Source organism: Bos indicus x Bos taurus, chromosome X (genome assembly GCF_003369695.1).
Source record: "Bos indicus x Bos taurus breed Angus x Brahman F1 hybrid chromosome X, Bos_hybrid_MaternalHap_v2.0, whole genome shotgun sequence".
Lineage (NCBI taxonomy): Eukaryota > Metazoa > Chordata > Mammalia > Artiodactyla > Bovidae > Bos > Bos indicus x Bos taurus.
The window spans coordinates 46709182-46736998 of NC_040105.1; the positions used below are offsets into that span (position 1 = coordinate 46709182).

At 37.4% G+C, this 27817-nt stretch overlaps 1 protein-coding gene across 3 annotated transcripts in view; it reads right to left on the reverse strand.

Moving 5' to 3' along the window:
* MTMR8 (myotubularin related protein 8) overlaps positions 1 to 27817 on the reverse strand; it is a 317771-nt gene that overhangs the window by 14232 nt on the left and 275722 nt on the right. The window contains exon 14 of one of the 3 annotated variants that reach the window (XM_027533707.1): positions 20858 to 27241. The exons of 1 other annotated variant lie outside the window; for it this stretch is intronic. In XM_027533707.1, the coding sequence (XP_027389508.1) occupies positions 26777 to 27241 (465 nt within the window). In that variant the 3' untranslated portion in view covers positions 20858 to 26776. Of the gene's footprint in view, positions 1 to 20857; positions 27242 to 27817 lie in introns of those variants that run through there. One more of the 3 variants, XM_027533708.1, reaches the window with a different exon arrangement.

The following is a 27817-nucleotide window of genomic DNA, read 5'->3' on the forward strand; positions in this document are numbered from 1 at the left end:
GGTGAGAGTGGACGTCTTTGCTTTTTCCCAGTCTTGTGGGGAAACATTTAGTCTTTCATCACTAGGTATGATGTTAACTATAGGTTTTTTAAATAGATGCCCTTCGTCTAGGTTCAGGAACTTCCCTTCTATTCATAGCTTTTTTTTTTTTTTTTGAAGTTGCTCAGTCATGTTATGTCTTATGTTCACAGCAAAATTGAGAGGATGATACACAGATTTCCCCAATATTCTATCCCTATGCACAAATAGTCTTCCCTATTATCAACATCCCCTACCAGAGTGGGCTATTTATAACAACTGATGACCTTACATTGACACATCATAATGACCCTAAGTTCATAGTTTGCATGAGGGTTCATCCTCCGTGTTGTATGTTCTATGGATTTGGTTAAATATTGATATCTAATGATATGTAACCATCATTATGGTATCATCCAGAGTATTCTCATTGCCTCAAAAATCCTCTGTGTTCCACCTATTCATCCTACCCCTACTCAAGCTCAGGCAACACTGATATTTTTATTGTCTCCATAGTTTTGCCTTTTTCTAGAATGTAGCATTTTCAGATTGGCTTCTTGCACTTAGTAATGTGCATTTAAGATTCTGTTGACCTAAAACAAGTAGACTATCAGATATCTCTCAAGCAAAAATGAGTTTATTCAATATCAGCAGAGAATTGCAATTTGGAGTCAGTAACCATGGTGAGTCATGTGGAAGTCCTCCCACAGCAAGGAAAGGAGAACACTTTTATAGAGAGGAAAAGAAAGTTGGGAGGGCTATAGTAAACAGAATTTATGACTTTTCTTTGTCAGAGTTCTTGCCAGGAAAGAAGGCCTTCTTTCTATTGGGCTCTGCTATCCTCACAGGGCATGAGAGCTCCTCCTTCTAGTCTCCCAACTCTATTTAATTGAGGGTTCTGTGGTTTTGTTTTTGCTTTTACAGTTCCTGTATGTCTTTATATTACTTAATATCTCATTTCTTTTCAGTGCTGAAGAATTTTCCAATGTCTGGATGTTCCACAGTTTATTTTTAAGTTCACCTATTGAAGAATATTTTGGTGACTTTTAAGTTTGGGAGATTATAAATAAGGCCGCTAGAAACATCTGTATGCAGGTTTTGTGCAAAAGAAAGGTACCGAAAAGTGTTAGTCACTCATTTGTGTCCGACTCTTTGTGACCCAGACTGTAGCCCACCAGGCTCCTCTGTCCATGGAATTCTCCAGGCAAGAATACTGGAGTGGGGAGCCATTCCCTTCTCCAGGGAATCTTCCTGACCCAGGGATCAAACCCATGTCTCCTGCATTGTGGATGGATTCTTTACTCTCTGAGCAACGAGGTAACCCCATCTGAGGGAATATAAATTATCAATTCCTTTGGGTAAATTCCAGAGTTTGATTGATGGAATTGTATGGTAAAATTATATTTAGCTTTGTAAGAAGCTTCCAAAGTGTCTTCCAAAGTGGCTGTACCATTTTGCATTCCCACTAGCAATGAACAAGAGTTCCTATTATTCCAGATCCTTCTCAGCATTTGGTGGTGTCAATATTCAGGGTTTTGACCATTCTAATAGGTGTGCAGTAGTATCTTATTGTTTTATTTTGCATTTCCCTGATGACTAAGACATAGGCATCTTTTTATATGCATATTTGCCATTTGTATACCTTCTATGGTGAGGTGTCTGTTACAATGTTTGTCACATTTTTTAATTGGGTTGTTTGTTTTCTTATTGTTGACTTTAAGAATTACTTTTGAAAGTAGAGGGAAAAACAGTGAATTCTTCCAAGGAGGTAATTAAAAATAGCCTGGCAGTCTGGAGGCTGAGGGATCAGATAGAAGTGATAAATGATAGAAGTTTATAAAATCATAGAGACCGTGAATTAAATGACACAGAATTGTTAAAAGCAGATGCTCTGGGGCCGGATTGTCTGGGTTCAAATGTTGCCTCTGCTGCTTTCCAGCTGTGTGACTTGAGGCAGATTACTTAATCTGTCTGTATTTCTGTTTCTGCATCTTTCAAGTAAGGCTAATAAAAGTACCTACTTACAGAAAAAAAAAAAAAAAAAAAGAAAGAAAGAAAAAAAAGAAAAAGTTATTTTTGTAATTTCTATATAAGTCTTTTATCATGGGTATCTTTTAATTTTTTTTTTATTGGAGTATAGTTGCTTTATGGTGTTGTATTACTTTCTGCTGTACAGATGTTTCTTTTGTAAAAAATTTCTCCAAGTCTTTGGCTTTTCATTCTTTTACCAGTGCCTTTTGCCTATCAGACTTAAAAAATTAAGTTCAGCTTATCAGTAATTTTTTTCATGGAACCTGCCTTTGGTTTGTACCTAAAAAATCATTGCCATACCCAAGGTCATAGAGGTTTTCTTCTAGGTTATCTTCCAGGAATTTTATAGTTTTCCATTTTACACATAGGTCTGTGATTCATCTTTAATTTTTGTCAAAGTGTGAGGTCTTTGTCTAGATTCATTTTTTTAACATGTGGATATCCAGTTGTTTCAGCACCATTTGTTGAAAAGACTATCTTTGCTCCATAGTATTGCCTTTACTACTTTGTCAAAGATCAGTTGATTATATTTACATGGCTCTACTTCTAAGCTTTCCATTGATCTATTTGTCTATTATTTGCCAATAATTGGAGAAGGCAATGGCACCCCACTCCAGTACTTTTGCCTGGAGAATCCCATGGACAGAGGAGCCTGGTAGGCTGCAGTCCATGGGGCCGCTGGAGTCGGACACGACTGAGTGACTTCACTTTCACTTTCATACATTGGAGAAGGAAGTGGCAACCCACTCCAGTGTTCTTGCCTGGAGAATCCCAGGGATGGGGAAGCCTGGTGGGCTGCCGTCTATGGGGTTGCACAGAGTCGGACACGACTGAAGTGAATTAGCAGTAGCAGTTGCCAATAATACACTTTCTTGGTTACTACAGCTTTATAGTAAGTCTTGAAGTTGAGTAGTATCAGCCCTCCATTGTTCTTCTCTTTCAATATTGTGTCAGTTATTATGGATCTTTTGCCCCTCTATATGAACTTTATAATAACTTTATAATCAGTTTGTTGATATTCCAAAATAACTTCCTGATATTTTGATTGAGATTGCATTGAATCTATAGATCAAGTCGGAGAGAACTTAAAACTTGACATTTTGTCTTCTATCCATTAACATGCACTCTCTCTCCATTTATTTCCTTCTTTTTTGATTTCATACATCAGGGTTTTGTAGTTTTCCTCAAGTAGATCTTGTATTTATTTTGATAAACCTGTCTCTATGTATTTTTTGGTGCTAATGTAAATGGCATTGTGTTTTGAATTTCTAAATTCTTATTCTTTGCTGATATATAGGAAAATGGTTGGCTTTTGTATATTAACCTTGTGTCCTGAAAGCTTGCTATAATTCTTATTAGTTCCAGGAGTTGTTCCATCCATTATTTTGGACTTTCTATATGCAATAATGTCATCTAGTACATAGACAGTTTTATATCTCCCTTCTGAATTTTTATACCTTTTATTTTCTTTTCTTAGCTGAGACTTCCAGTATGATGTAGAAAAGTAGTAAGGAGATATCCTTGCCTATTGATTCCTTCATAGGAATGCTTTGCGGTTCTTACCATTAGGTATGATGTTTGCTGCAGGCTTTTCAGATATTGTTTATCAAATTGAGGAAGTTTCCCTGCACTCCTATTTCAACTTTTTTTTATCATAAATGAGTGTTTGATATCGCAAATGTTTTTTTTTTCCTGCATCTATTGATATGATGATGTGATTTTTATTTATCAGTGTGTTGCTATGATGAATTACATCAATTGATTTTCAAATGTTGAACCAAACTTGTGGTCATTCCACTTGTTAAATGTTGCATTATTCTTTTTAAACATTGTTTGATTTGATTTGCTAATATTTTGTTGAGGGGTTTTACAGCTATGTTCATGATAGATAATTGATTTGTAGTTTTCCTACGAAGTTTTTTTTTTGTCTAGGTTTGGTATTAGTATAATGCTGGCCTCATTGTATGTGTGTGTGTGCGCACGTGCACAATTAGCCATGTCCAACTCTTTGCGACCCCATGTACTATAGCCTGCCAGGCTCCTCTGTACACAGAATTTTCTAGAAAAGAATACTGAAGTGGGTTGTCATATCCTACTCCAGGCGATCTTCCTGACCCAGGGATCAAATCCGTGTCTCCTGCATCTCCTGTAGGGCAGGCAGATTCTTTACCACTGGTGCCACCTATGGTAAACCCCTCATAGAGTGAGGTAAGTATTCCCTCTGCTTCAATTTTTGGAAGAAACTGCAGATAATTGGTATAATTTTTTTCCCCTTATTGTCTGATAGAATCCATCAGTGAGCCCATCTAAGACTAGTGATTTGCTTTGTAAGGTTATTAATTTTTTTTAAAATTATAATTGATATACAATGTTATATGAGTTTCAAGTATAGAATAGTGATTCACTTTTTTTATAAATTATAAAATGATCACCATGATAGATCTAGTTACCATCTGTCACCAGAGGTATTAAAATATCATTAACTATATCCCTATACTGCACTTTACATTCTCATGACTTATTTATTTTATAGCTGGAAGTTTGCATCTTTTGATCCCCTTTATCTATTTGCCCATCCCCCAACACACCTCCCCTCTGGCAACCACCAATTTGTTCTTCATACCTATGAGTCTGTTTATGTTTTACTTTGTTTGTTCATTTGTTCTCTTTTATAGATTACAAAACGTGTAAGTGAAATCATATAATATTCATCTTTCTCTGACATTTCTTTCCATCCACATTGTTGCAAATGGCAAGATTTCATTCTTTTTTATGGATGAGTAATATTCCATTATTTATATATACTACCTCTTCTTTATCTATTTGTCTATCGATGGACACTTAGGTGGCTTCCATATCTTGGCTATTGTAAATAGTATTGAAATGAATATAGGGGTTCAGTTCAGTCACTCAGTCGTGTCCGACTCTTTGCGACCCCATGAACTGCAGCACTCCAGGCCTCCCTGTCCATCACCAACTCAAGGAGTTCACCCAAACTCATGTCCATCGAGTCGGTGATGCCATCCAGCCATCTCATCCTCTGTTGTCCCCTTCTCTTCCTGCCCCCAATCCCTCCCAGCATCAGAGTCTTTTCCAATGAGTCAACCTGTCGCATGAGGTGGCCAAAGTATTGGAGTTTCAGTTTTAGCAACAGTCCTTCCAAAGTCTATCTCAATTAGTTTGTTTCTTCAAATAAGTACTCAGAAGTAGAATTGTGGATTAGATCGTAGTTCTATTTTTAGTTTCTTGAGGGTTATCCATACTGTTTTCCATACTTGGTGTGCCAATTTACATTCCCACCAACAGTGTATGAGTGTTCTCTTTTTTCTACATGCTCACCAACAATTGTTTCTTGTTTTTTTGATAATAGCCATTCTGACAGGTGTGAGGTGTGGTATTTTTTGTGGATTTGATTTGCATTCCCCTGATGATTAGTGATGTTGAGCATATTTTTATGTGCCTGTTGGCCATTTGTATGCTTTCCCTGGGGAAAAAAGAGTCTATTCATCACTACTGCAATTTTTAATAGGGTTGTTGGTATTTTGATATTGAGTTGTATACATTTTTTATATATTTTTGATATCAACCCCTTATTGGTTATATTGTTTACAAATGTCTTCTCCCATTCAGTACGTTGCCTTTTTGTTTTGTTGATAGTTTTTTTCACTGTAAAAGGCATTTTACCTTTCTCTCCTGGTGTGCATCTCTGCCTTGCTTCTATCTTAAGTAAACAAAGCATTACTCTATGTGCCCTCCCACTTGTTGTTGTGCTATGTCTCAAATAATAAACTTTGTACCTGCAAAAAAAATAGGCATTTTAGTTTTTAGTCTCATTTGTTTACTTTTTCTTTTGTTGCCCTTGCCTGAAAAGACATGTCAAAAAAACACTGCTAAAACCAATGTCAAAGAGCATACTGCCTGTTTTATTGTAGGAGGTTTATGGTTTCAGGTTTTACATTTAAGTCTTTAATCCATTTTTAGTTTATTTCTGTATATGGTGTAATGAAGTGGTCCTGTTTCATTCTGTTGCATGTAGCAGTCTAGTTTTTTCATTACCATTTATTGAAGAGACTGTCTTTTAACCATTGTCTCCTTTCTTGTAGATTAATTGAACATATGCTTTATTTAATTATGGTTTATTTCTAGGCTCTCTATTCTGTTTCATTATTTCTTGATTCAATTCATTAATAGGTATAGGCCCATTCAGATCGTCTATTTCTTCTTGTGTGAATTTTTTTTTTTTTTGGTTTTCTTTTTTTTTACACTTGTATGATGTTTTAATTTATTTTTTAAATATAAATTTATTTAATTGGAGTTTAATTACTTGTGTGAATTTTTGTTGCTTTTGTCTTTCAAGCAATTGGTCTATTTCATCTAGGTTATCAAATCTGTGGACATAGAGTTGTTCATACTATTCTCTTATTACCCTTTTATTGTCCAAATAATAATTTATATCTTCTCTCTTCTTCACAAGTTAACTTCTAGGCTAGATCCCCTGAACTTATTAATTTTGTAATTGAAAGTTTGTACACTTTGACCAATATCTCCCAATTTCCCCTATCCCTTAGGCAACCACCATTCTACTGTTTCTATGAGTTGAATGTTTTTAGATTCTACATGTATGTGAGATCATTCAATATGTCTGTCTGACATTTCACTTAGGATAATGCCCTCAAGGTCCAACTGTGTTGTCACAGTTGGCAGGATTTCTTTCTTTTTAATGGCTGCATACTATTATGTATCTATATCTAAAATTTCTCTTTATCTATTTATCTGTTGGCTGAGATGGAAAGAGTCTGCCTGCAGTGTGAGAGACCTGGGTTCGATCCCTGGCTTGGGAAGATCCCCTGGAGGAGGGCATGGCAACCCACTCCAGTATTCTTGCCTGGAGAATCCCCACGGACAGAGGAGCATGGTGGGTTATAGTCCCTGGGGTCTCAAAAGAGTCAGACAGGACTGTGCGACTAAGCACAGCATAGAACACTTAGGTTGTCTCCATGTCTTGGCTATTGTGAATAATGCTGTTATGAACATGAGAGTACAGATGCCTCTTTGAGACAATGATTTAGTATCCTTTGGATATACACTTAAAAGTGAAATTATTGGATCATATGGTAGTTTTGCTTTTAATCTTTTGAGTAACTATATATATATTTTTTTAAATCAAGGACCTTTTATGGTTAGAAACCATACTGTTTTTATTAGTGGCTCTACTAATTTATATTCCCACCAGCTGTGCACCAGGGTTCCCTTTCTCCACATCCTTGCCAGCATGTATTACCTCTTGTCTTTTTGGTAATAGCCCTTTTGACAGGTGTGAAATGGTATCTCATTGTGGTTTTGATTTGCATTTCCCTGATGATTAGTGACACTGAACACCTCTCATGTACTTATTGTCATTTGTATATCTTCTTTAGAGTCATGTCTAAGTTCTTTGCCCATTTTTAATCAGGTTCATTTTGTTGTTTTTGTGTTTAAGTACTAATCCCTTATCAGATATATGGTTCACAAATATTTTCTCTCATTTCATGTTTTGCCTTTTCATTCTCAGTAATAGTTTTTTACAGACAAAGTTTTTGATTTTGGAAATCCATTTATACATTTTTTCCTTTTGTTGTCTCTACTTCTAATGACATATACAAGAAATAATTGCTATATCAAATATCATGAAACTTTCCCCTATAACTTCCAATTCGATTCTTTGGTATGTGGATATAATTTTACCAACAACATTTGTTGAAAAGACATCCTTTCATCCTTTCTCTGTTGAATGATCTTAGTGCTTCTATTGATAATCATTTGATCATATGTACGAGAGTTTCTGCTTTGGCCCAGCTGAGAACCAAGAACTTCCAGATGTACAAGCTGGGTTTAGAAAGGGCAGAGGAACCAGAGATCAAATTGTCAACCTTATTGGATCATAGAGTAAGCAAGGGAATGCCAGAAAACAAAACAAAACAAAAACAAAAAAACACACAACATCTGATTCTCCTTCATTGATCACACTGAAGCGTTTGACTGTGTGGATCACAGCAAACTGTGGAAAATCCTAAAAGAGATAGGAGTATCAGACTACCTTACCTGTCTTCTGAGAAACCTGCATTCAGGTCAAGAAACTGTTAGAACCAGACCTGGAACAACTGCCTGGTTCAAAATTGGGAAAGGAGTATGTCAAGGCCATATATTGTCACCTTGTTTATTTAACTTATATGCAGAGTACATCATGTGAAATGCTGGGCTGGATGAACCATGAGCTGGAATCAAGATGGCTGGGAGAAATAACAAAAACCTCAGATATGCAGATTATATCATTCTAATGGCAGAAAAGCGAAGAGGAACTAAAGAGCCTCTTGATGTGGGTGAAAGAGGAGAGTGAAAAAGCTGGCTTAAAACTCAACATTAAAAAAAAGAAGAAACACATATGTACACCTGTGGCTGATTCATGTTGATGTATGGCACAATATTGTAAAGTAATTATCCTCCAATTAAAATAATTAATTAAAAATAAGATCATGGCATCCAGTCCTATCACTTTGTGGCAAATAGATGGGAAAAAATAAAAACAGTGGCAGATATTATTTTCTTGGGATCCAAATCACTGCAGATGGTGACTGCAGTCACGAAATTAAAAGATACTTGTTCTTTGGAAGAAAATCTATGGCAAATCTAGACAGTGTATTAAAAAGCAGAGATATCACTTTGCTGAAAAAGGTCCATATAATCAAAGTTATGGTTTTTCCAGTAGTCATGTACGGATGTGAGAGTTGGATCATGAAAAAGGCTAAGCACCAAATAATTGATGCTTTTGAACTGTGGTGCTCGAGAAGACTCTTGAGAGTCTGTTGGACAGCAAGGAGATCAAACTAATCAATCCTAAAGGAAATCAACCCTGAATATTCATTGGAAAGACTAATGCTGCAGCTGAAGCTCCAATGTGTTAGCCACATTATGTAGAGGTGACTCATTGGAAAAGACCCTGATGCTGGGAAAGATTGAGGGCAAAAGGAGAAGAGGGTGGCAGAGGATGAGATGGTTAGATAGCATCACCAAGTCAATGGACATGAATCTGAGCAAACTACAAGAGATAGTGAAGGACAGGGAAACCTGGCATGCTGTAGTCCATGGGGTCACAAAGAGTCAATCATGACTTAGCAACTGAACAACAACATGAGAACAACAACATTCTATTCCATTAGTGTATTTCCCTATACAAGTACCACATTGTTTTGATTATTGTAGCTTTCTATGAAGTGTGAGGTTTTGAGCTTTGTTTTTCTTTTTCAAGATATTTTTGTCTCTCTGGGAATACTTAAAATTCCATATGAATTTTTGGATGGAGTTTTCTTTCTGCCAAAAAAATGCCTCTACAATTGTGATAGGGATTGCATTGAACTTGTGGATTACTTTGGGTAGTATTGATACTTAACAAAATTAGTTCTTCCAGTCCATGTATATGAATATCTTTCCATTTGTGTCTTATTTCTTTCAGCATCTTTTTGTGGTTTCAGTGTACATTTCTTTGACCTCCTTCATTAAATTTACTCCTAGGTATTTTATTATTATATATGGCTTTGTAAATGGAATTGATTTCTTAATTTCCTTTTCAAATTGTTAATTATTAGCACATAGAAGTGCAAATGATTTTTTGCATGTTGATTTTGTATTCTGCAATCTTGTTAGACTCACTTATCCGTCCTAACACAATATTATCTATTTTATTTATTTTTTTGTTTTCATATTTATTTATTTTTTTTAAAATAATTTTTAACATTTTTAAATTTCAGGTATTTTATTTAAGTATTTACATCTTCAAACATATTTTGCCTCTTCCTTTCCAGTTTGTATCATATATATATATATATATATATATACATTTTTTTTTTTTCCTTGCCAACTTCTCTGGTTAAAACTTCCAGTACAATGCTGAGTAGGAAATGGTGTAAGCAGTCACTACTCTCTTGTTGCTCACTTTGGAGAAAAAGATTTTACCATTGAGTATGATGTTAGCTCTGGATTTTTTGTATGTGGCCTTTTTTGTGTTGAGATAGTTTATGTTTTTTAAAATCATGAAATACTGTTGATTTAAAAAAAAAGTTTTTTTCCTTCATGAATTGAGAAGATCATATGATTTTCTCCTTCATTCTACTAATGTAACAGGGAAGAGCAAATCTGACTACTTATTAGAACTGTTCCTTTTACTTTGTGTGAGAGTTGCTCAGTCATGTCTTCCTCTTTGCAACCCCATGGACTATACAGTCAATATAATTCTCCACTCCAGAATACTGGAGTGGGTAGCCTTTCCTTTCTCCAGGGGATCTCCAATCCCTAACCCAGGGATTGAACCCAAGTCTACCTGCATTGCAGGTGGATTCTTTACCAGCTTAGCCACAAGGGAAGCCCTGGAGTGGGTAGCCTATTCCTTCTTCAACGGATCTTCCTGACCAAGGAATTGAACTGGGGTCTCCTGCATTGTAGGCAGATTCTTTACCAACTGAGCCATCAGGGAAGCCCTGATACTTTACTTTTACTTTTAACCCTGATACTTTCCTTTTACTTTAACCTTACTTTAATTTTTAAAAATTTATTATTTTAATTGGAGGCTAATTACCTTACAATATTGTAGTGGTTTTTGCCATACATTTAATCTTTGTACTCTGTTGCCTGTGCTTAGTCATGCTGGCTCTGCACCTTTTCTAAAAGAATGTTGCCTATAGCTTGAAAAACACAAAATAGCCTGATCATGACCTGACTTGAAGAGAGAATAGTTTGTCTTGTTGGAGGTTTACAGGAACATTGTGACCTGACCTTGGGCTGACCTACCTGGACAGCTGCAAGAACAAAGGAGCCTACACCAAGGAGTTTGCAACAACTAACTACACCGTTCCCTCACCTTGCCTCTAAAAGTGCCTTGCTGAAAGCCTTATAGAGTTCAGGCTTTTTACGGCATGAGCTATCAGTTTCCTTGCATGGCCCTTCAATAAAACTTTCTCTGCTCCAAACTCTGACATTTGGGTATTGTTTGGCCTCACTCAGCATTGGGAACACAGACTTATATTCTGTGACATAAATGTGATATATTACCTTGATTGATTTTAGTATGTTGAACTATTCTTATTTCTGGTAGCTTTGGGTTATATCTTTCTAATGAATTGACCCTTTTAGTATTATATACTGTCCTTCTTGGCTTTTTGTAACAGTTTTTATGTTAAAGTCTATTCTGTCTGATAGTAGTATAGTCACCCCTCCTCTCTTTTGGTTACCATTTTGATGGATACCTTTTCCAACATTTTTCAATCTATGCATGCCCTTCGATCTAAGTTGGGTCCCTTGCTGATAGCATACAATTAGATTCTGTTTTTTTAAATCCATTTTGTCAATATATGTCTTTCTATTTGGGAGTTTAATTCACTTACATTTAAAGTAATTGCTATTGGTGAAAAGCTTGCTATTTCAATTTTATTGTTTTCTACGTCTTATGCCTTTAATAAACCTTTCTCCATTATTGCCTTCCTTTGTGTTCAGTTGACTTTTTTTGTAGTGACACATTTTGATTCCTTTCTCATTGCCTTTTGTATATCTTCTATATTTTCTTTGTGGTTACCATGGTGATAACAAAAACATCTTAAAGTTATAACAATCGATTTTAAATTGTTACCACCTTAACTTCAACTGCATATGGAAACTACCCTTTACATCTCTGCCTCCCTTACTTTATGTTAGTGTTGTCACAAGCTACATCTTTATACAATGTAACCTACTGACATAGATTTCCAATTATTTTTTAGGCATTTCTCTTTTAAATAGTGTAGAAAATGTAAAGCTGAGTTTTAAACCTAATCACAGTAATACTGGTTTTTAGATTTGTCTACATATTTACCTTCAATGGAGAACTTTATTTTTTGTATGACTTTGAACTCCTTTCAAGAATTCTTTCACTTCAACTTGAAGGACCTCTATCTAGTATTTCTTGTAGGTCAGGTGTTGTGCTAACAAATAGCTGCTTGATGGCATCACCGACTCGATGGACATGAGTCTGAGTGAACTCTGGGAGTTGGTGATGGACGGGGAGGCCTGGTGTGCTGCAATTCATGGGGTCGCAAAGAGTTGGACACGACCGAGCGACTGAACTGAACTGAAATATAATAACTTCCTTAAGAATTAACATCCCAATTTCTCAAGGTCTTTGCTTTTATATTGTATTCCTCTACCAGTATTTTCTTGCCTCCATTATCTGTGGCTCTGTAGTCTTTCTGTGGCTTTCATGAACTGTGCTCACTGTTTCACATGGTTTTTCCTAATCTGGAATCTGAAATCCATTTTAAACAATACAGAGACCAGTCCTTCCTATAGCCCACAGGAAGGTTCAGATCAGATCAGATCAGTCACTCAGTCGTGTCCGACTCTTTGTGACCCCATGAATTGCAGCACGCCAGGCCTCCCTGTCCATCACTGCTGGAAGCCATCTCCTGGCATATTGCATATTGAGTGCAGCACTTTCACAGCATCATCTTTCAGGATCTGGAATAGCTCAACTGGAATTCTATCACTTCTGGGAGCCAGCGTGAGGAACTCCGCCCGTGGCAAAGGTCATGAGGAAGGAGGCTCGGCATACACAAAGGCGGGATCGAGCCTCAGGAGTCCCCCTGGAAATTCTCGAGCATCTACCCCAAAACCAGAGTCTGCCTACTTTACTGCTTTGTGCTCTCACCTACACCTCTGACTTTACAGGGGGCTGTCTCCCACTGCCTCTCTCTGAAAAAGAGTTAACTTATAGCTCCAGTTAATAAAGTTCCTGGGTCTGATAGTGTTTCAACCTACAAACTCCTTTGCAAGTCCTCTAGCCTGCCTGAATAGGTTTTTTTCGGCCACATGTGATTGCTCAGAGCCTCCCAACTGTGAGAGGCATGAGATGTTCTAAACTGTCTAAATACAGATTCCTTTGATCAGTTAAAAGATTGATTAGAAATTGTATTGGTGAGGGGTTTTTCACTTGTTGGGCCAATGCTTGCTGCTAAGTCTCCATATCCCTTACCTGCGGTGTCCCTGGCAGTGTTTGTAACCTTGGACCCTTGAGTTAATTCTTTTACTTGTTATAGCCCACCACACCTTTGCCCTATAGGAATGCAACTTTATCTAATGCTTTTGGAGGGTGGCTTGCATATGATTAAGTCTGCAGGAAGAAAGCCTGGCATACTGCATGACTCTACCCCTTCCCCCATTATCCTCTATGCATATCTTAAGGTATAAAAACTACTTTGGAAAATAAAGTGCGGGCCTTGTTCACCGAAGCTTGGTCTCCCCATGTCGTTCTTTCTCTCACTTTCTGGCTGAATTATTCAGCCTCTTTTCTCCACTGAATTTCCTCACTGAGCTATCCTTATTCTATTACTCTTTATATCTTTAATTAACATTTAATTAAGCAATTGTTTCCTGATCTTCACCGACGCCATCCCCGCTTCGAATTCCCTGGATCCACCGGGGCTGGACCCCGGCAAGAACTGTGCTGTTTCACATGGTTTTTCCTAACCTGGAATCTGAGATCCATTTTAAACAATACAGAGACCAGTCCTTCCAATAGCCCCCAGGAAGGTTCAGACCAGATCAGATCAGATCATTTGCTCAGTCGTGTCCGTCTCTTTTCGACCCCATGAATCGCAGCATGCCAGGCCTCCTTGTCCATCACCAACTCCTGGAGTTCACTGAGACTCACGTCCATCGAGTCAGTGATGCCATCCAGCCATCTCCAGCCATCTCATCCTCTGTCGTCCCCTTCTCCTCCTGCCCCCAATCCCTCCCACCATCAGAGTCTTTTCCAATGAGTCAACTCTTCGCATGAGGTGGCCAAAGTACTGGAGTTTCAGCTTTAGCATCATTCCTTCCAAAGAAATCCCAGGGCTGATCTCCTTCAGAATGGACTGGTTGGATCTCCTTGCAGTCCAAGGGACTCTCAAGAGTCTTCTCCAATACCACAGTTCAAAAGCATCAATTCTTCGGCGCTCAGCCTTCTTCACAGTCCAACTCTCACATCCATACATGACCACAGGAAAAACCATAGCCTTCATTGCAAATTAATTCCTCTCTGTTTTCTCTGGTTTGAAGAACTAACTGGGGACTGGGCCACCACTTCTCTACATCCACACCATGCTAGGGAGGGAGTAGATCAAGGATGAGTAAAAACATCACAAATTTTTCTAGCTTTTTGAATGGGGCTTTTTTTTTTTGATTGGGCATTTGCTTGGATGTTACAGATATCTGTCTGATTTCAAGAAACCTTGTAAAGTCATTTTATTTACTCTCTGATTGTTTTAAAAAATGCTCCTATGGGGGAATGAGGATTTGGATCTTCCTATTCTACCATCTTGCTTTAAGCTTTTATCTTCACATTGGAAGAAAAATTTCACTGGTACAGAATTTTAGATTGGTTGTTTTCTACTTTTAATGATTTAAATATTTTATTCTATTCTGTCTGTGCTTGCAAGATTTTGAAGAGAAGTTTGATATAACTCTTACCCTTGCTTTGTTATAGGTATAGGAATTCTCCCTCTCTTGTTCCTTTCAAGAATTTGTCTTTGATCTTCTGCATTTTAAATATGATTTACGTATGTGTAGACTTTCCTGGTATTTATTCTTTTTGGTATTCTATGAGCTTCCTGGGTCTGTAGGTTGGTGTCTATCATTAATTTTCAGAAATTCTTAGTCATTATTGCTTCAAATATTGCTTGTCTTCCTCCTTTCCTCCCTCCTTTTCTTTCTTCCTCCCTTTTTTTTTCTTTCTTGTCTTTCTTCTTCTTCTATATTCCCCTTACACCCACGTCATACCTTATGTAACTCTTTCACAATTCTTGGTTATTCTGTTTTGTAATTTCCATTTTTAAAATCTCTTGGGATTTCAGTTTTGGAAGATTCTATTGATGTCTCTTCAAGTCACTGATTCTTTCCTTGGTTGTGTCCAATCTGTTGATGAACCAGTCAAAGGCACTTTTCATTTCTATTAAGTTATGCTTCATTTCCAAAACTTCTTTTTCATTCTTCCTCAGAGTTCCCATCTATCAACTTAAATTACCCATCTGTTCTTGCATGTTGTTCATTTCTTCTTTCTGTTGAAGAGCTTCATTTAAGAGTAGGTCCAACAAATTCTTTTATTTTGCCTTCATCTGAGGATGTCTTTTTCCTATGCATTCCTGAAGGATAGTTTCAATGAGTACAGCATTTCCAGTTGGCAATTTTTTTTTTTTTTTTTTTTCCTTTCAGCAGTTGAAAAAATACCAACTCTTTTCTGGTTTTCACAGCTTCATATGAAAAATTCACTCTCACTTGAATTGGTAGCTCCTACAGATAATGTATCATTTCGCTCTGACTGTTCTCAATATTTTTTGTCTTTAGTTTTTAGAAGTTTAATTATTATGTGTCCTGGCATGGATTTCTTTGAGTTTATTCTTTTTTTTTAATTTTATTTTTAAACTTTACAATATTGTATTAGTTTTGCCAAATATCGAAATGAATCTGCCACAGGTATACCCGCGTTCCCCATCCTGAACCCTCCTCCCTCCTCCCTCCCCTACCCTCCCTCTGGGTCGTCCCAGTGCACCAGCCCCAAGCATCCAGTACCGTGCATTGAACCTGGACTGGCGACTCGTTTCATACATGATATTATACATGTTTCAATGCTATTCTCCCAAATCTCCCCACCCTCTCCCTCTCCCACAGAGTCCATAAGACTGATCTATACATTGGTGTCTCTTTTGCTGTCTCGTACACAGGGTTATTGTTACCATCTTTCTAAATTCCATATATATGTGTTAGTATACTGTATTGGTGTTTTTCTTTCTGGCTTACTTCACTCTGTATAATAGGTTCCAGTTTCATCCATCTCATTAGAACTGATTCAAATGTATTCTTTTTAATGGCTGAGTAATACTCCATTCTGTATATGTACCATAGCTTTCTTATCCATTCATCTGCTGATGGGCATCTAGGTTGCTTCCATGTCCTGGTTATTATAAACAGTGCTGCGATGAACATTGGGGTACATGTGTCTCTTTCCCTTCTGGTTTCCTCAGTGTGTATGCCCAGCAGTGGGGTTGCTGGATCATAAGGCAGTTCTATTTCCAGTTTTTTAAGGAATCTCCACACTGTTCTCCATAGTGGCTGTACTAGTTTGCATTCCCACCAACAGTGTAAGAGGGTTCCCTTTTCTCCACACCCTCTCCAGCATTTATTGCTTATAGACTTTTGGATTGCAGCCATTCTGACTGGCGTGAAATGGTACCTCATAGTGGTTTTGATTTGCATTTCTCTGATAATAAGTGATGTTGAGCATCTTTTCATGTGTTTGTTAGCCATCTGTATGTTCTCTCAGACATATGTCACAGCAGGATCCTCTATGACCCACCTCCCAGAATATTGGAAATAAAAGCAAAAATAAACAAATGGGACCTAATTAAACTTAAAAGCTTCTGCACAACAAAGGAAACTATTAGCAAGGTGAAAAGGCAGCCTTCAGAATGGGAGAAAATAATAGCAAATGAAGCAACGGACAAACAACTAATCTCAAAAATATACAAGCAACTCCTACAGCTCAACTCCAGAAAAATAAATGACCCAATCAAAAAATGGGCCAAAGAACTAAATAGACATTTCTCCAAAGAAGACATACAGATGGCTAACAAACACATGAGTTTATTCTATTTGGGGTTTGCTCAGTTGAAATCCTTAGGTTTGTACTTTTCACCAAATTTGGTGAAAGTTTTCAGCCATTACTGTTCCACATACTCTTTCAGCCCCATTCTTTCTACTTTCTTTCTCTGATTCCAAAGATATGAATGTTGGCTTAAAAAATGTTACACAGGCCCCTGAGGCTCTGCTTATTTATTTTTAAAGCCATTTTTACATGTTTTTCAGATTTGGTAAATTATATTAACTTGTCCTTAAGTTCACAAATTTTATCCTGTTATATTAATTTTTTCATATATTCATGTTTTCTTTTGTTTCAAAATAATTTGCCTTTTTAATAGTACCTATGATGACAGTTTTAAAATCCTTTTCAGATAATCTGATTCATTTCAGTGTTGATGTCAGCTGTTTGTCTTTTCTTATTCAAATTGTGATTTTCCTGGCTTGGTATTATGAGTGACTTTCTGTTTTATCCTGAACATTTCAGTTTAGTATGTTAGGAGACTCTGGGTCCTATTTAAATCTTTTTTAGTAGGCAGTCACCTTAATTTTAGCATGCTGATTCTGGCCTACTTTTGTCAGCTGTGGTTACAATGGAAGTCTAGGCTTCAGAGCCTTTGTAGTGCTTTTTTCTTCCTGACTTATCTGGTATAATGAGTGCTACCAGTGATTTCTGCTTGTGTTAGCTCAGAGAGTGGAAGGGCTTTCTCCAGGCCTGTTGCCCTGTGTCTCTCACTAGGGAATGGAAATTTCAGGTCTTCAAGGACAAAGAGGCTTCCCTGGCTGGTCCTTTATTTTTACAGTGTTCTCCCTGCCTGTGGAAATGGAGGGAGCTTCCTGGGATGAGCACTTGTTGTGGCAAGCAATCTCTTGTTGATACCTCCTGGCTACTACAGTGTCTCTCAGTGGGAAAGTCAGGGATGGAAAGCTCTTCACCTAGTTTATTATTATTAGTGGGGGATAGGGTCTTAATCAATCCCTCTTGCTGATTCTGCCATGCTCACCTGTCAGAGGGACTCTTTTTCAATCTGGGGGAGAAATGAGCCTTCCCAGGCTGCCCTTCTGTTCTTAAATTAGAGGTCAGGAAATAGCTAAGTTGGACTGCCTTCTTCTTTTGGGCTGTTGCTCCAGTACTGGAGTCCCAAACCAGTTCTCTTACCACCTTTCAGAGTTTTCCTTTGGTTGGCTCTTGTGTTATTCACAGGGTTTAAAAGTTGTACTTAATTGGCAGGAGCAGTGATAAATGAGTCTACAACATCTTTTCTGGACCAGAAGTCCAATAAACAGGATTTTAGAGCACCGAATTCTGAAGAGAGACAAAATTTTAAGGCGGCCTTGGGTTCCAAGTAACTTACATACTCGTTTGGTGTCTTACACAGGATTTCAGTTATTTAAGCCACATGAAATACATTTAAAGCTCCTACCTCAAGGCCTGACACAGATGAGTCATTCAATAGGTATTTAATATCTTTCCCTAGAAATCATCTAGTTCAAATCACCTATTTTAAACACAAGGCAACAGAGGCCTAGAGAAATGAAGAAGACTTTCAAATGTGCTGTGACTCACATATATCCCTTGTGACATTTTCCCCTTAAAGAATTGACATTGCCAATTCTTGATTATTTGGTTCCTTGCTTCTATGCAATAGCTTCTATGTGGTTCAGTTTGACAGGATTTGCCAGTTTATATATGAAAAACACCTCCAATGCTTTTGCAGTTACAACTTCCCTTGCTTTCCACAATCATAGTGTGAAACTTACAGGAAAGAGATTATTAGTATTTTGAAAATAAAAAAACATAGTAAGTTGAGGGGCTGAGACTTATCCAGAAGTGATTTCCCAACCAGGGCCTTCCATTGATACCTTTCCCCCTGTGAAACCAGATCTCTATGGGTGACAGGAGGCTGTGGAAATAGCTGATTTAAGGGGACTTGGCTTGCCATGTCCTCAGCTGCAACTAATGCAATGTTACCATGCGACTATACAGTGGATAAATTCCAAGTAAAAACTTATATTCCATATAATACCCTGATTTAGAGATCAAATTACCCTTAGAGAATCTGTTGGTAAAAATCCTGCCAGATAGATGAAATTATCCATTTGAACAGGTCATCTCAGGGAAGAGGATATGTTATATCAGAAAAGATGTTGAGGATTCCAATAGAGGAAAATAGGCTATATGTGAATGAACAAAATGTGTTGTCAGACAGTATGGTTTATGAGTTAAGTGGGTGTCAGTCTTGCTCTCCCAGCTCATCAAAGCTAGCTAGACTCTGCACTCCATAGTGCTGTCCAGAACCAGGCACCCTCTCTGATGCTTGTCTTATTTTAACATTTAACCTACCTGCAGATTTTGTCTTTATAATGAGGTTCATCCATTAAGGCTAGGTCAGTGTACCTTTCTTTTCCTCTAATTTGTAACTATTACATGGTAACCTTACACACATAAAAAATTGAAGCTTTTAAATTCTAGGTCAAAAAACTGTTATCAAATATCTTTAAATTGGACACAAGTACAAAATTGGGCCAGTGAACAATTTGACACTGGATTAAAGAAATAACAGTGAATATTTTTACACATCACACACCCATACCCCACTGGTATGACAGGTTCAAGATAACACACAATAGGAAATTTAAAGTCAATCATATACACTGTTGTACCTTATAAAGTTCAGACTTGAGCTGCTGTGATAGTCATTCTGTAAACCTGAGGCTAATGAAAAGTCAGGTTTTCAAGAACCTACACAGCCTGGGTTCTGATTTATATATCAGTTACATGACATTCATGCAGGTATATGGCTAATATTATCACACTACAGGTAACAGTGATCATATATTTGAATAGTACTTCTTTTTTAAAAAAAAACTTTTATTTTGTATCGAGGTATAGCTGATTAACAATGTTGTGATAGTTTCAGGTGAATGGTGAAAGAATTCAACCATATATATTCATGTATCCATTCTCCCAAACTCCCCTCCCATCCAGGCTGCCACATAACACTGAGCAGAGTTCCATCTGCTATATACCATACAATAGGTCCTTATTGGTTATCCATTTTAAGTATAGCAGTGTATATGTGTCCATCCCAAACTCCCCAACTATCCCTTCCCTCCATCCTTCCCCACCAGCAACCGTAAGTTCATTCTCTAAGTCTGTGAATCTCTTTATGTTTTTTAAGTTCATTTGTCTCCCATTCCCTTACTTTCAGTTTGTAAGTGTCTGTAGGTCTGATATGGGTCTCTTGTCTTGTTTTTGTATCCACCCATTCAGTCTATGTTGATGCATTCAATCTATTTACATTTAAGGTAATTATTGATATGTATGATCCTATTACCATTTTCTTAATTGTTTTGGGTTTATTTTTTGTAGGTCTTTTCCTTCTTGTGTGTTTTCTGCCTAAAGAAGTTCTATTAGCATTTTTTTATAAAGCTGGTTTGGTGTTGCTGAATTCTCTTAACTTTTGCTTGTCTGGAAGGCTTTTGATTTCTCTGTCAAATATGAACTAGAGTCTTACTGGGTAGAGTACTCTTGAGTGCCACAAAACAGAATATAGAATAAAGAATTTAAAGAAATAAAGACAGTCTAAAAGATCTTTGGGACAACATTAAATGTACCAATATTCACACTACAGGAGTCACGGAAGGAGAAGAGAGAAAGGATCTGAGAAAATATTTGAAGAAATAATAGCTGAAAACTTCCCTAACATGGGAAAGGAAATAGTCAATCAAGTCCAGGAAGTACAGAGAGTCCCAGGCAGAATAAACCCAAGGAGTAACATACCAAGACATAGTAAGCAAACTGACAAAAATTAAAGACATATTCTGTATGTCTGTTCCTCCATTGATGAATAGTACTTCTAAAGATGCCTGATTGATACAGTGAAAAGGACAGTTGCTTCACCATTTCTTTGGTTTGTATGTCTGGCTTAACATGTCCTAAATTTCTATGGCACTCAGTTGGACATTATCAAAGTTAGAGTACATGCATGTGTGCTAAGTCACTTCGGTCAAGTCCAACTCTTTGTAACCCTATGAACTTCCTGCCAGGCTCGTCTGTCCATGGGATTCTCCAGGCAAGAATACTGGAGTGGGTTGCTGTTCCCTCCTCCAGGGGATCTTCCTGACCCAAGGATTGAACCTGCATTTTCTGTGGCTCCTGCACTGCAGTAGGATTCTTTACCTTTGAGCCACTAGGAAAGCCCCATAGTTAAGAGGTCTAGAACTAAAGCAGCTTTTTATTCTTGGATAAATTCTCTTCATCTTAATGAATGCCCAAATAACCTGTTCAACCAGATGCTACTAAAGTTACAGTAAACACATACACATATACAAACTCTGAGTTACATTCTAAAAAACTGAATTTGTTATCTGTTCCTAAGCCTGATACACTGTTAACTAGAATATAGGACATGCTCTATTTCAAAACAAGGGGAAAAATTTAGGATACATGCTCTGTACCATCTATTGACATTTGCAAAATATGGAAACAACCCTGTCAGCAAATGTGAGGTTGGAGACATAGAAAGACTTTATGTGAACTGGTGTGGCCAACTGAATGTGAGGTGGGATCAGAGATGTGAGTCTTTGAACAGTGATCACCTAGTGACTTTGGTGTATATAGTTTCATCTGACTCTGGGAGAGGGCTGTCAAGTGGTGGTTTATCTACAAAGAGGCAAAGAAGGAACTCAGGACACATAAGCCTTGGAAGCATATTGATGGGAGAGGATACCACCTACCATCCTTTACCCTTTAAAAGAAAAGAAAACCCAGGACCACATACCCTAGAAGTGCAAATTGTTGAGACACAGAAAATACACAGAGCATTCTAAAGGAAAACAATTCTACCAGTGTAAAATATAACTTTAAAAGAAAATATGCCAGCCATAATACTAACTGGAAAAGAGGACCTAATTTGGACCTTATTGGAGCACATTCAATCTTAATTAATTGGCATGCTGGTCATCCTGGACTGCCATATGCTCCTTTTGATTAACTGGACAGATGTATTTCTGTACCTTCTCTTTCCTCCTCCTTTTCTTCTACCTTCTCCACAACTGGTATTCTATAAAGGCTAGTGTACAGCTCTCTAAGAGTCAAAGTCATGAAAATGGTTGAAAGGCAACAAAGCTTTGGAAGAGAAAGAGGCTTTTAGGTAACCCCCAAAGCTTTAGAAAATGCCCCAGCAAGACACATGGGCATAAATTAGATAGCTTTCAAAGAGTACTTGCCTTTTGTGAAGACAAGTCACAATCACAGAGCATGTAACACACTTCTACTTGCACTGACATCGAAAGGAGACATGAGCTGCTGTGATTGGTGATGAAATCAATACTTCTCATTTAAGAGGAAGGCAAAGACTGTCAAATGTCATAGCCAGGGAATTAGAGAAGACATGTTCTGTATGGCTTGAAAATCATTTTTTTTTTTTTTTTTTTGGCCTTGAAAAAGCTTCTATTGCTGCCATCAAATGCTGTAAAAACAGAACTTCCTCCAAAAGGGCAACAAACTAAGAGCCCTTTATGACCCCAAATCTTTTCTCTTATCCTTTTCCTATTTGGTTTCATCTAACAGCTGTCATCTCTTTACATTATATTAAAAAAAGTAACCTCATAGGAAATTTAAGGCTTAATCCATTTCTAATTTTTCTTTTGAAATGTCTATATAAAATGTCAGGTCTAGATTTGGCACTTAGAAGACAGTAACCAGATTTGGTTATAATCATATCTGCGTGAATCATACATAGAATTCTGGGAAGGAGAGGCCTGAGGGTGGGGGAATGATTTGGTACAACAGACATCATTAAATCATTTACTTTGGAAATTGAGAGAGAAAGTGAGAACAATCTTCCTAGGAAGAAACCAATCTGAAATATAATATTCCCCTTTTGAGACAACTTTATCTTTTCTCACACACCTGTTTTTTAAAAAAAGCCACTTTATAAAATGTTCTCATAGAAAGATTTCCCAGTGGTATATCAACGCTTAATAGCATCAAGAAAAGGTGTTATGTGTTAATAAAAATCACTATGTAACAAAGATCTGATATAGTTATTAAACTTCTCTTTCTGCTAAATTCAGGCCAAGCTTAAATATTTACAAATTTTATTTGAAAACATCTCTTAAAAAGACTCTGATTCCTTCTTGTTCAAAGTGCTCAAGGAAAGATTTTACTTTCAGTGAAGTTTGAGGTGTGTCTCAGAAAAAAATATGCCGATGCATGTTAACAGGCATGACAACTATGTTGGTAGTAATTGAACACAGTTTCTAGGGTGACTTTCCAAAAGATACCTGTGCCTAATACATGTACCATAAGCTTTCTAGTCTTGCCAAATTAGTGCTAAATAAATCTTCATGCTTTCTTTCATACAGCAAACCCCAGCCTTAAATTTTTTCTTTAAAAACTTGGACTATTAACTGTTACTTAGGTTTGTTATTTAGGATTGTTTTACTTATTACCATGAGGAATCTGTTATTCTATAAACTAATAATTAATGAATTTTTAAAACAAAGTGTTCATGTAAAATCTGAGAATGGCCACACTCCCAGGCACAAAGACTGTTTCAGGCTTGGAAAAGATAAGCAGTGACCCCAGACCTGTGAAAACTGTATAGGAAACAGGCAGGTGTCAGGTTCATGCATAAGACAGTGGCAGGTGGTTAAATGCCTTCCTAATTAAATGGGCAGTCACACAAGAATGGAATTTTCTGCTCAGGGAACTGGAATGGTAGGGCAGTAGTGGAGGGAGTCACATTTCTGTAACAGCATAGATGCTATATGAGGATATGAAATTAAAGCCATTAATAGATGATCTTTTCTAGTACACTCAGTAACTTTCCTTCAGGACTCTCCCCTCTATTGCTAGGCTCTTAACTACAGATAGCTACTGGGTTTTTACCAGTGCATAAATATCTGGATTCTACTGAACATTTTTCCTTCCTTAGATTTTCAAATCCAACTGTAAAACAGTAGGTATTAGGTGTTGAGAGTAAATAGGGGATTTTTGCAAGGTTTTCCTTAGTTCTATGTATGTCATATACAAGTAATATAGGACATATTAAGGAATAAACATAATAACCACCAAACAAGTTGACTGGAAACACTGTGTTTTTCTTCATCACTTCTCAGTTTAGAATTGTATTGAAAAAAACTCGTCACTAATAATTAATTTTGTTTTGGATCTAAGAAATAAAGTTTGGTACTATGTACATCCTTGTACAGGTCTGTAGAAATAAATATGAGACTTTAACTTTTATAGGATTTGCAAAAGTTATTTGCCTTTTTCTTTTTTATAGAAAACTCTTAACACACTATTGGAAATATCATGCTAGTTAATGGACTATAAAATTCAGATTGAGATGTGGGAGAAAGTCTTTGGTATAAAGCAAAATCCAGAATAAACTCACTTGTGGCAGATGATTGGTATTGTCATTGTCTTTGACATCTTTCTTATTGTCAATGTCTTTGGCATCCTCCTTCACAGAGCCAGAGTTAGATGGAGCTTCCAGATCAAAATGACTTGCACAAATCCCATTTTTTTCAATAAGTAACAAGTCAAATGACAACTGGCAACATCTGATGATTTATGTTATATAAGCCAAAGATCCCTGGGCTTCCCTGGTACCTCAGTCGGTAAAGAATCTGCCTGCAATGCAGGAGACCTAGGTTCGATCCCTGAGTTGGGAAGGTCCCCTGGAGGAGGGCATGGCAACCCACTCTAGTATATCTTGCCTGAAGAATCCCCATGGACAGAGGACCCTGGCAGGCAGCAGTCCATGGGGTCGCAAACAGTCAGATATGACTGAGCAATTAAGAACATAAGTGAAAGATCAACTAGTGGAAAGAGGGGGATCAGAGAAGATACGATAGGAAATCACATTGATGTTTTAACATTAAAGGAAGAAGGCAGCTATCAAGAAGAGGTAAGTAGAAAAATGGCTCCTATTTACATATAAAAAAAGACAACCAAAATGACTTAGAGTTCTTCTTCTAAGTAGGGCTATTTTTTTGTCCATAGTTTAGCTCTTCTCTGCTACTTCTAACACTTTGATTAAAAGGCCTATCTTTCTTATACTTTTCAATTTGTTAATGTGGTGTATTACATTGAGATTTGTGGATATTGAAGAATCCTTGCATCCCTGGGATAAAGCCCACTTGGTCATGGTGTATGATCTTTTTAATGTGTTGTTGGATTCTGATTGCTAGAATTTTGTTAAGGATTTTTGCATCTATGTTCATCAGTGATATTGGCCTGTAGTTTTCTTTTTTTGTGGCATCTTTGTCAGGTTTTGGTATTAGGGTGATGGTGGTCTCATAGAATGAGTTTGGAAGTTTAACTTACTCTGCAATTTTCTGGAAGAGTTAGTAACTAATGAGGTGATCCTTTAGAGATATCTGTATTTACAAATGGATGTGATAGTAACAGAGATGGCTCTTTCACTAAGAATCTCAGGGTTTTTTTTTTTTTTTTTAGCTTAAACCAAATACATGGTATACAAAATAGACATCCTGGGTGAATATATGGATTCTACTGCCAAAGGAAATTCTGAAAGTGCTGACAATATATTGCATGACCCAAACTATGCAAGGCTTATCCTACTCCGACATGTGGAAGTGGGTAAACTATGACTGTATATCCAATAGGAAAGTGTACAGCAAGTGTATCAACCCCAAATTGGGGAAAGTTTAGTTTCCCCTTCCCCTGGAGTAGCTGGGCATGCTTTAAGAACAGACTTTTTTCAAAAGTCTACATTAGTACAAGATGTTAAGCCTACCAGATTTTAAAAGTAGTGCCAATTATGTCTAAAAATCCACAAACTAATGTGATCTTTAGGGAAGTAAAACCACGGATCTTCATAAAAATGCCTAAGAAGAGGGACTTCCCTGGCAGTCCAATGATTAAGATTCCATGGTTCTACTGCACAGGGAATGGGTTCAATCCCTGTACAGAGAACTAAGATTCCACAGGCCATGTGGTATGGCCAAAAAAACAAAAAACAAAAAACAAGAAGAGTCCTATTTTAGGAAAACTTAGGTGGGCACACATGCCATGTATAAGCCAGGGTCTAAAGCACTAAGATTTTCAGTTGTCTCCTGAACTGATGTTGAAAATGCTATTGATCAACATTATTAATTCAGACCCCACTGTTTTGGAATTGATCATTTTAGAATGTAGTGGATTCAAGTTTATTGATGGGCTATCTATAAAAAAGGGAGTTGGCTAAGTGAGTATTATAAGACCTAGCTAGGGAACGAACTGGGAAAATTTTCCTTATATGTTCTAAATCACCAAGTACCCATGTACCATTTTGATTTATTCTCAGGCAAATGTTGGGGGTCTCTACTGGCAATAATGTGAGTTTACATTGTATGACTATATATATACCTTCAAGTAAAATTTTCTTTCAAGTCATTCTGCAATTCAGTTACCTTTGCACATACCATCCCTTCAGCAGGGTCTTAATTCTTCAGTATGACAATATTTCTACTTGTTCTTGTGCTAGAATAGTAAGGGTGGAAAAGTAAGGGAGACTGACCTTTAAGGAAAATGGAATAATGGAACCAATCTAATATCTCAACTGAAAAGCAAGATATTTTTAAAGTTAAATCCCATTCTAGAACTATAATGTATTCTTTCTTTTGCCTATATTCTAGGCTGCTTGACATGCATATGTTGTTTGTTCTTGTTGTTTAGTTGCTAAGTCATGTCTGACTCTTGCGACCCTATGTTCTGGAGCCCATCAGGCTCCTTTGTCCATGGGATTTCTCAGGCAAGAATACTGGAGTGGGTTGCCATTTCCTTCTCCAGAGGATCTTCCCAATCCAGGGATCGAACCCATGTCTCCTGCATCGGCAGGTGGATTCATTACCACTGAGCCACCAGGGAAGCCCTGAGGTACATACACTGATTGCTTAACTAGTTAAGGCCCTAAATCCCCTTCTAGAATCTTAAGCCTCAGCCATTTAATCCAGTTAGAAAAGCAGCAAAGCCTTTTTGAGACAAGGATCACTGTGGGTGTTGTAGGTACAACTCACATGGAAACAGATGAATAGCTCACTGTTGCTTAGAGAAGCCTGTCTTGGTGCTGGCCTTAGATAGCCCTATGTCTTCAGAGATGCCCATGATCCCAGAGAAGCTCATGGTCTCAGAAATGCTGGTGTCTTCATAGAAGCCCATAGTCTCAGTGGTGCCCATGTTGTCAGAGATGCCCAAGAACCCAGAGATGCCTGTGTCTCCAGAGAAGCCCACATCCCTAGAAATGTTTATGGCCCTAAGGTTGCCCATGATCCCATAATAGTCATGGTGGAGGTCTGCACACTGACTTTTTACTTGATCCATCTGAACTAGAGGGCCTCCTTCTCTAGAAAGAGTGCCATTCTCCATCAAGGTATTCAGGTCTCCATTGGTACCCATAAAACAGACAGGATTTGTCAAAGGAGTTCCCAGGTGCTGAGATAATAAATGCCCTAATTGAGAGCAGGTACAGACTTCTGGTGGCTCATCATGGGCTTTCAGTTTCTGTCATGGGAGCAAGGAATGGTTGAAAAGAATTAGAAACTGGAATAAAACTAGGCAAATATCATACTGACATATAGGGATCCTGTCAGCTGTCACTTATATGGTAGCCAATGACTTTTTGCCCCCTCCTCATCCTCAAATATCTTTTATTCATCACTTAACATAGTGCTTTAAAAGCCCTACCACTAAATATCCTCAAAGGTCTTGTATCTATAAAAGTTCCCTTTTCTGATAAATGCTATTTTATTACTGAGAACAGGGAGGGCAAGGGAAAGGATCACTAACATTTATTGATTACTTCCATGTGCCAACCACTATAGTATTTCATTTTATGCTTAAGTCCTATTAGTTAAGTATTAGCTATATTTTACAGATGAGGAAACTGAGGTTCAGAGAATTTAAATAAGTTCACCCAAATTCACACATTTAAGAAGTGGCAGAGCTGGGATCTGACCCTGCCTCCACTTAATGCCAAAGTCTATGACCTGTCTACTACTTCATGCTGTCTCCAATGGATATTTTCACTTTCAGGGATAACATAATGATTCACTGATATTTTACAACAGTGATTCTTAG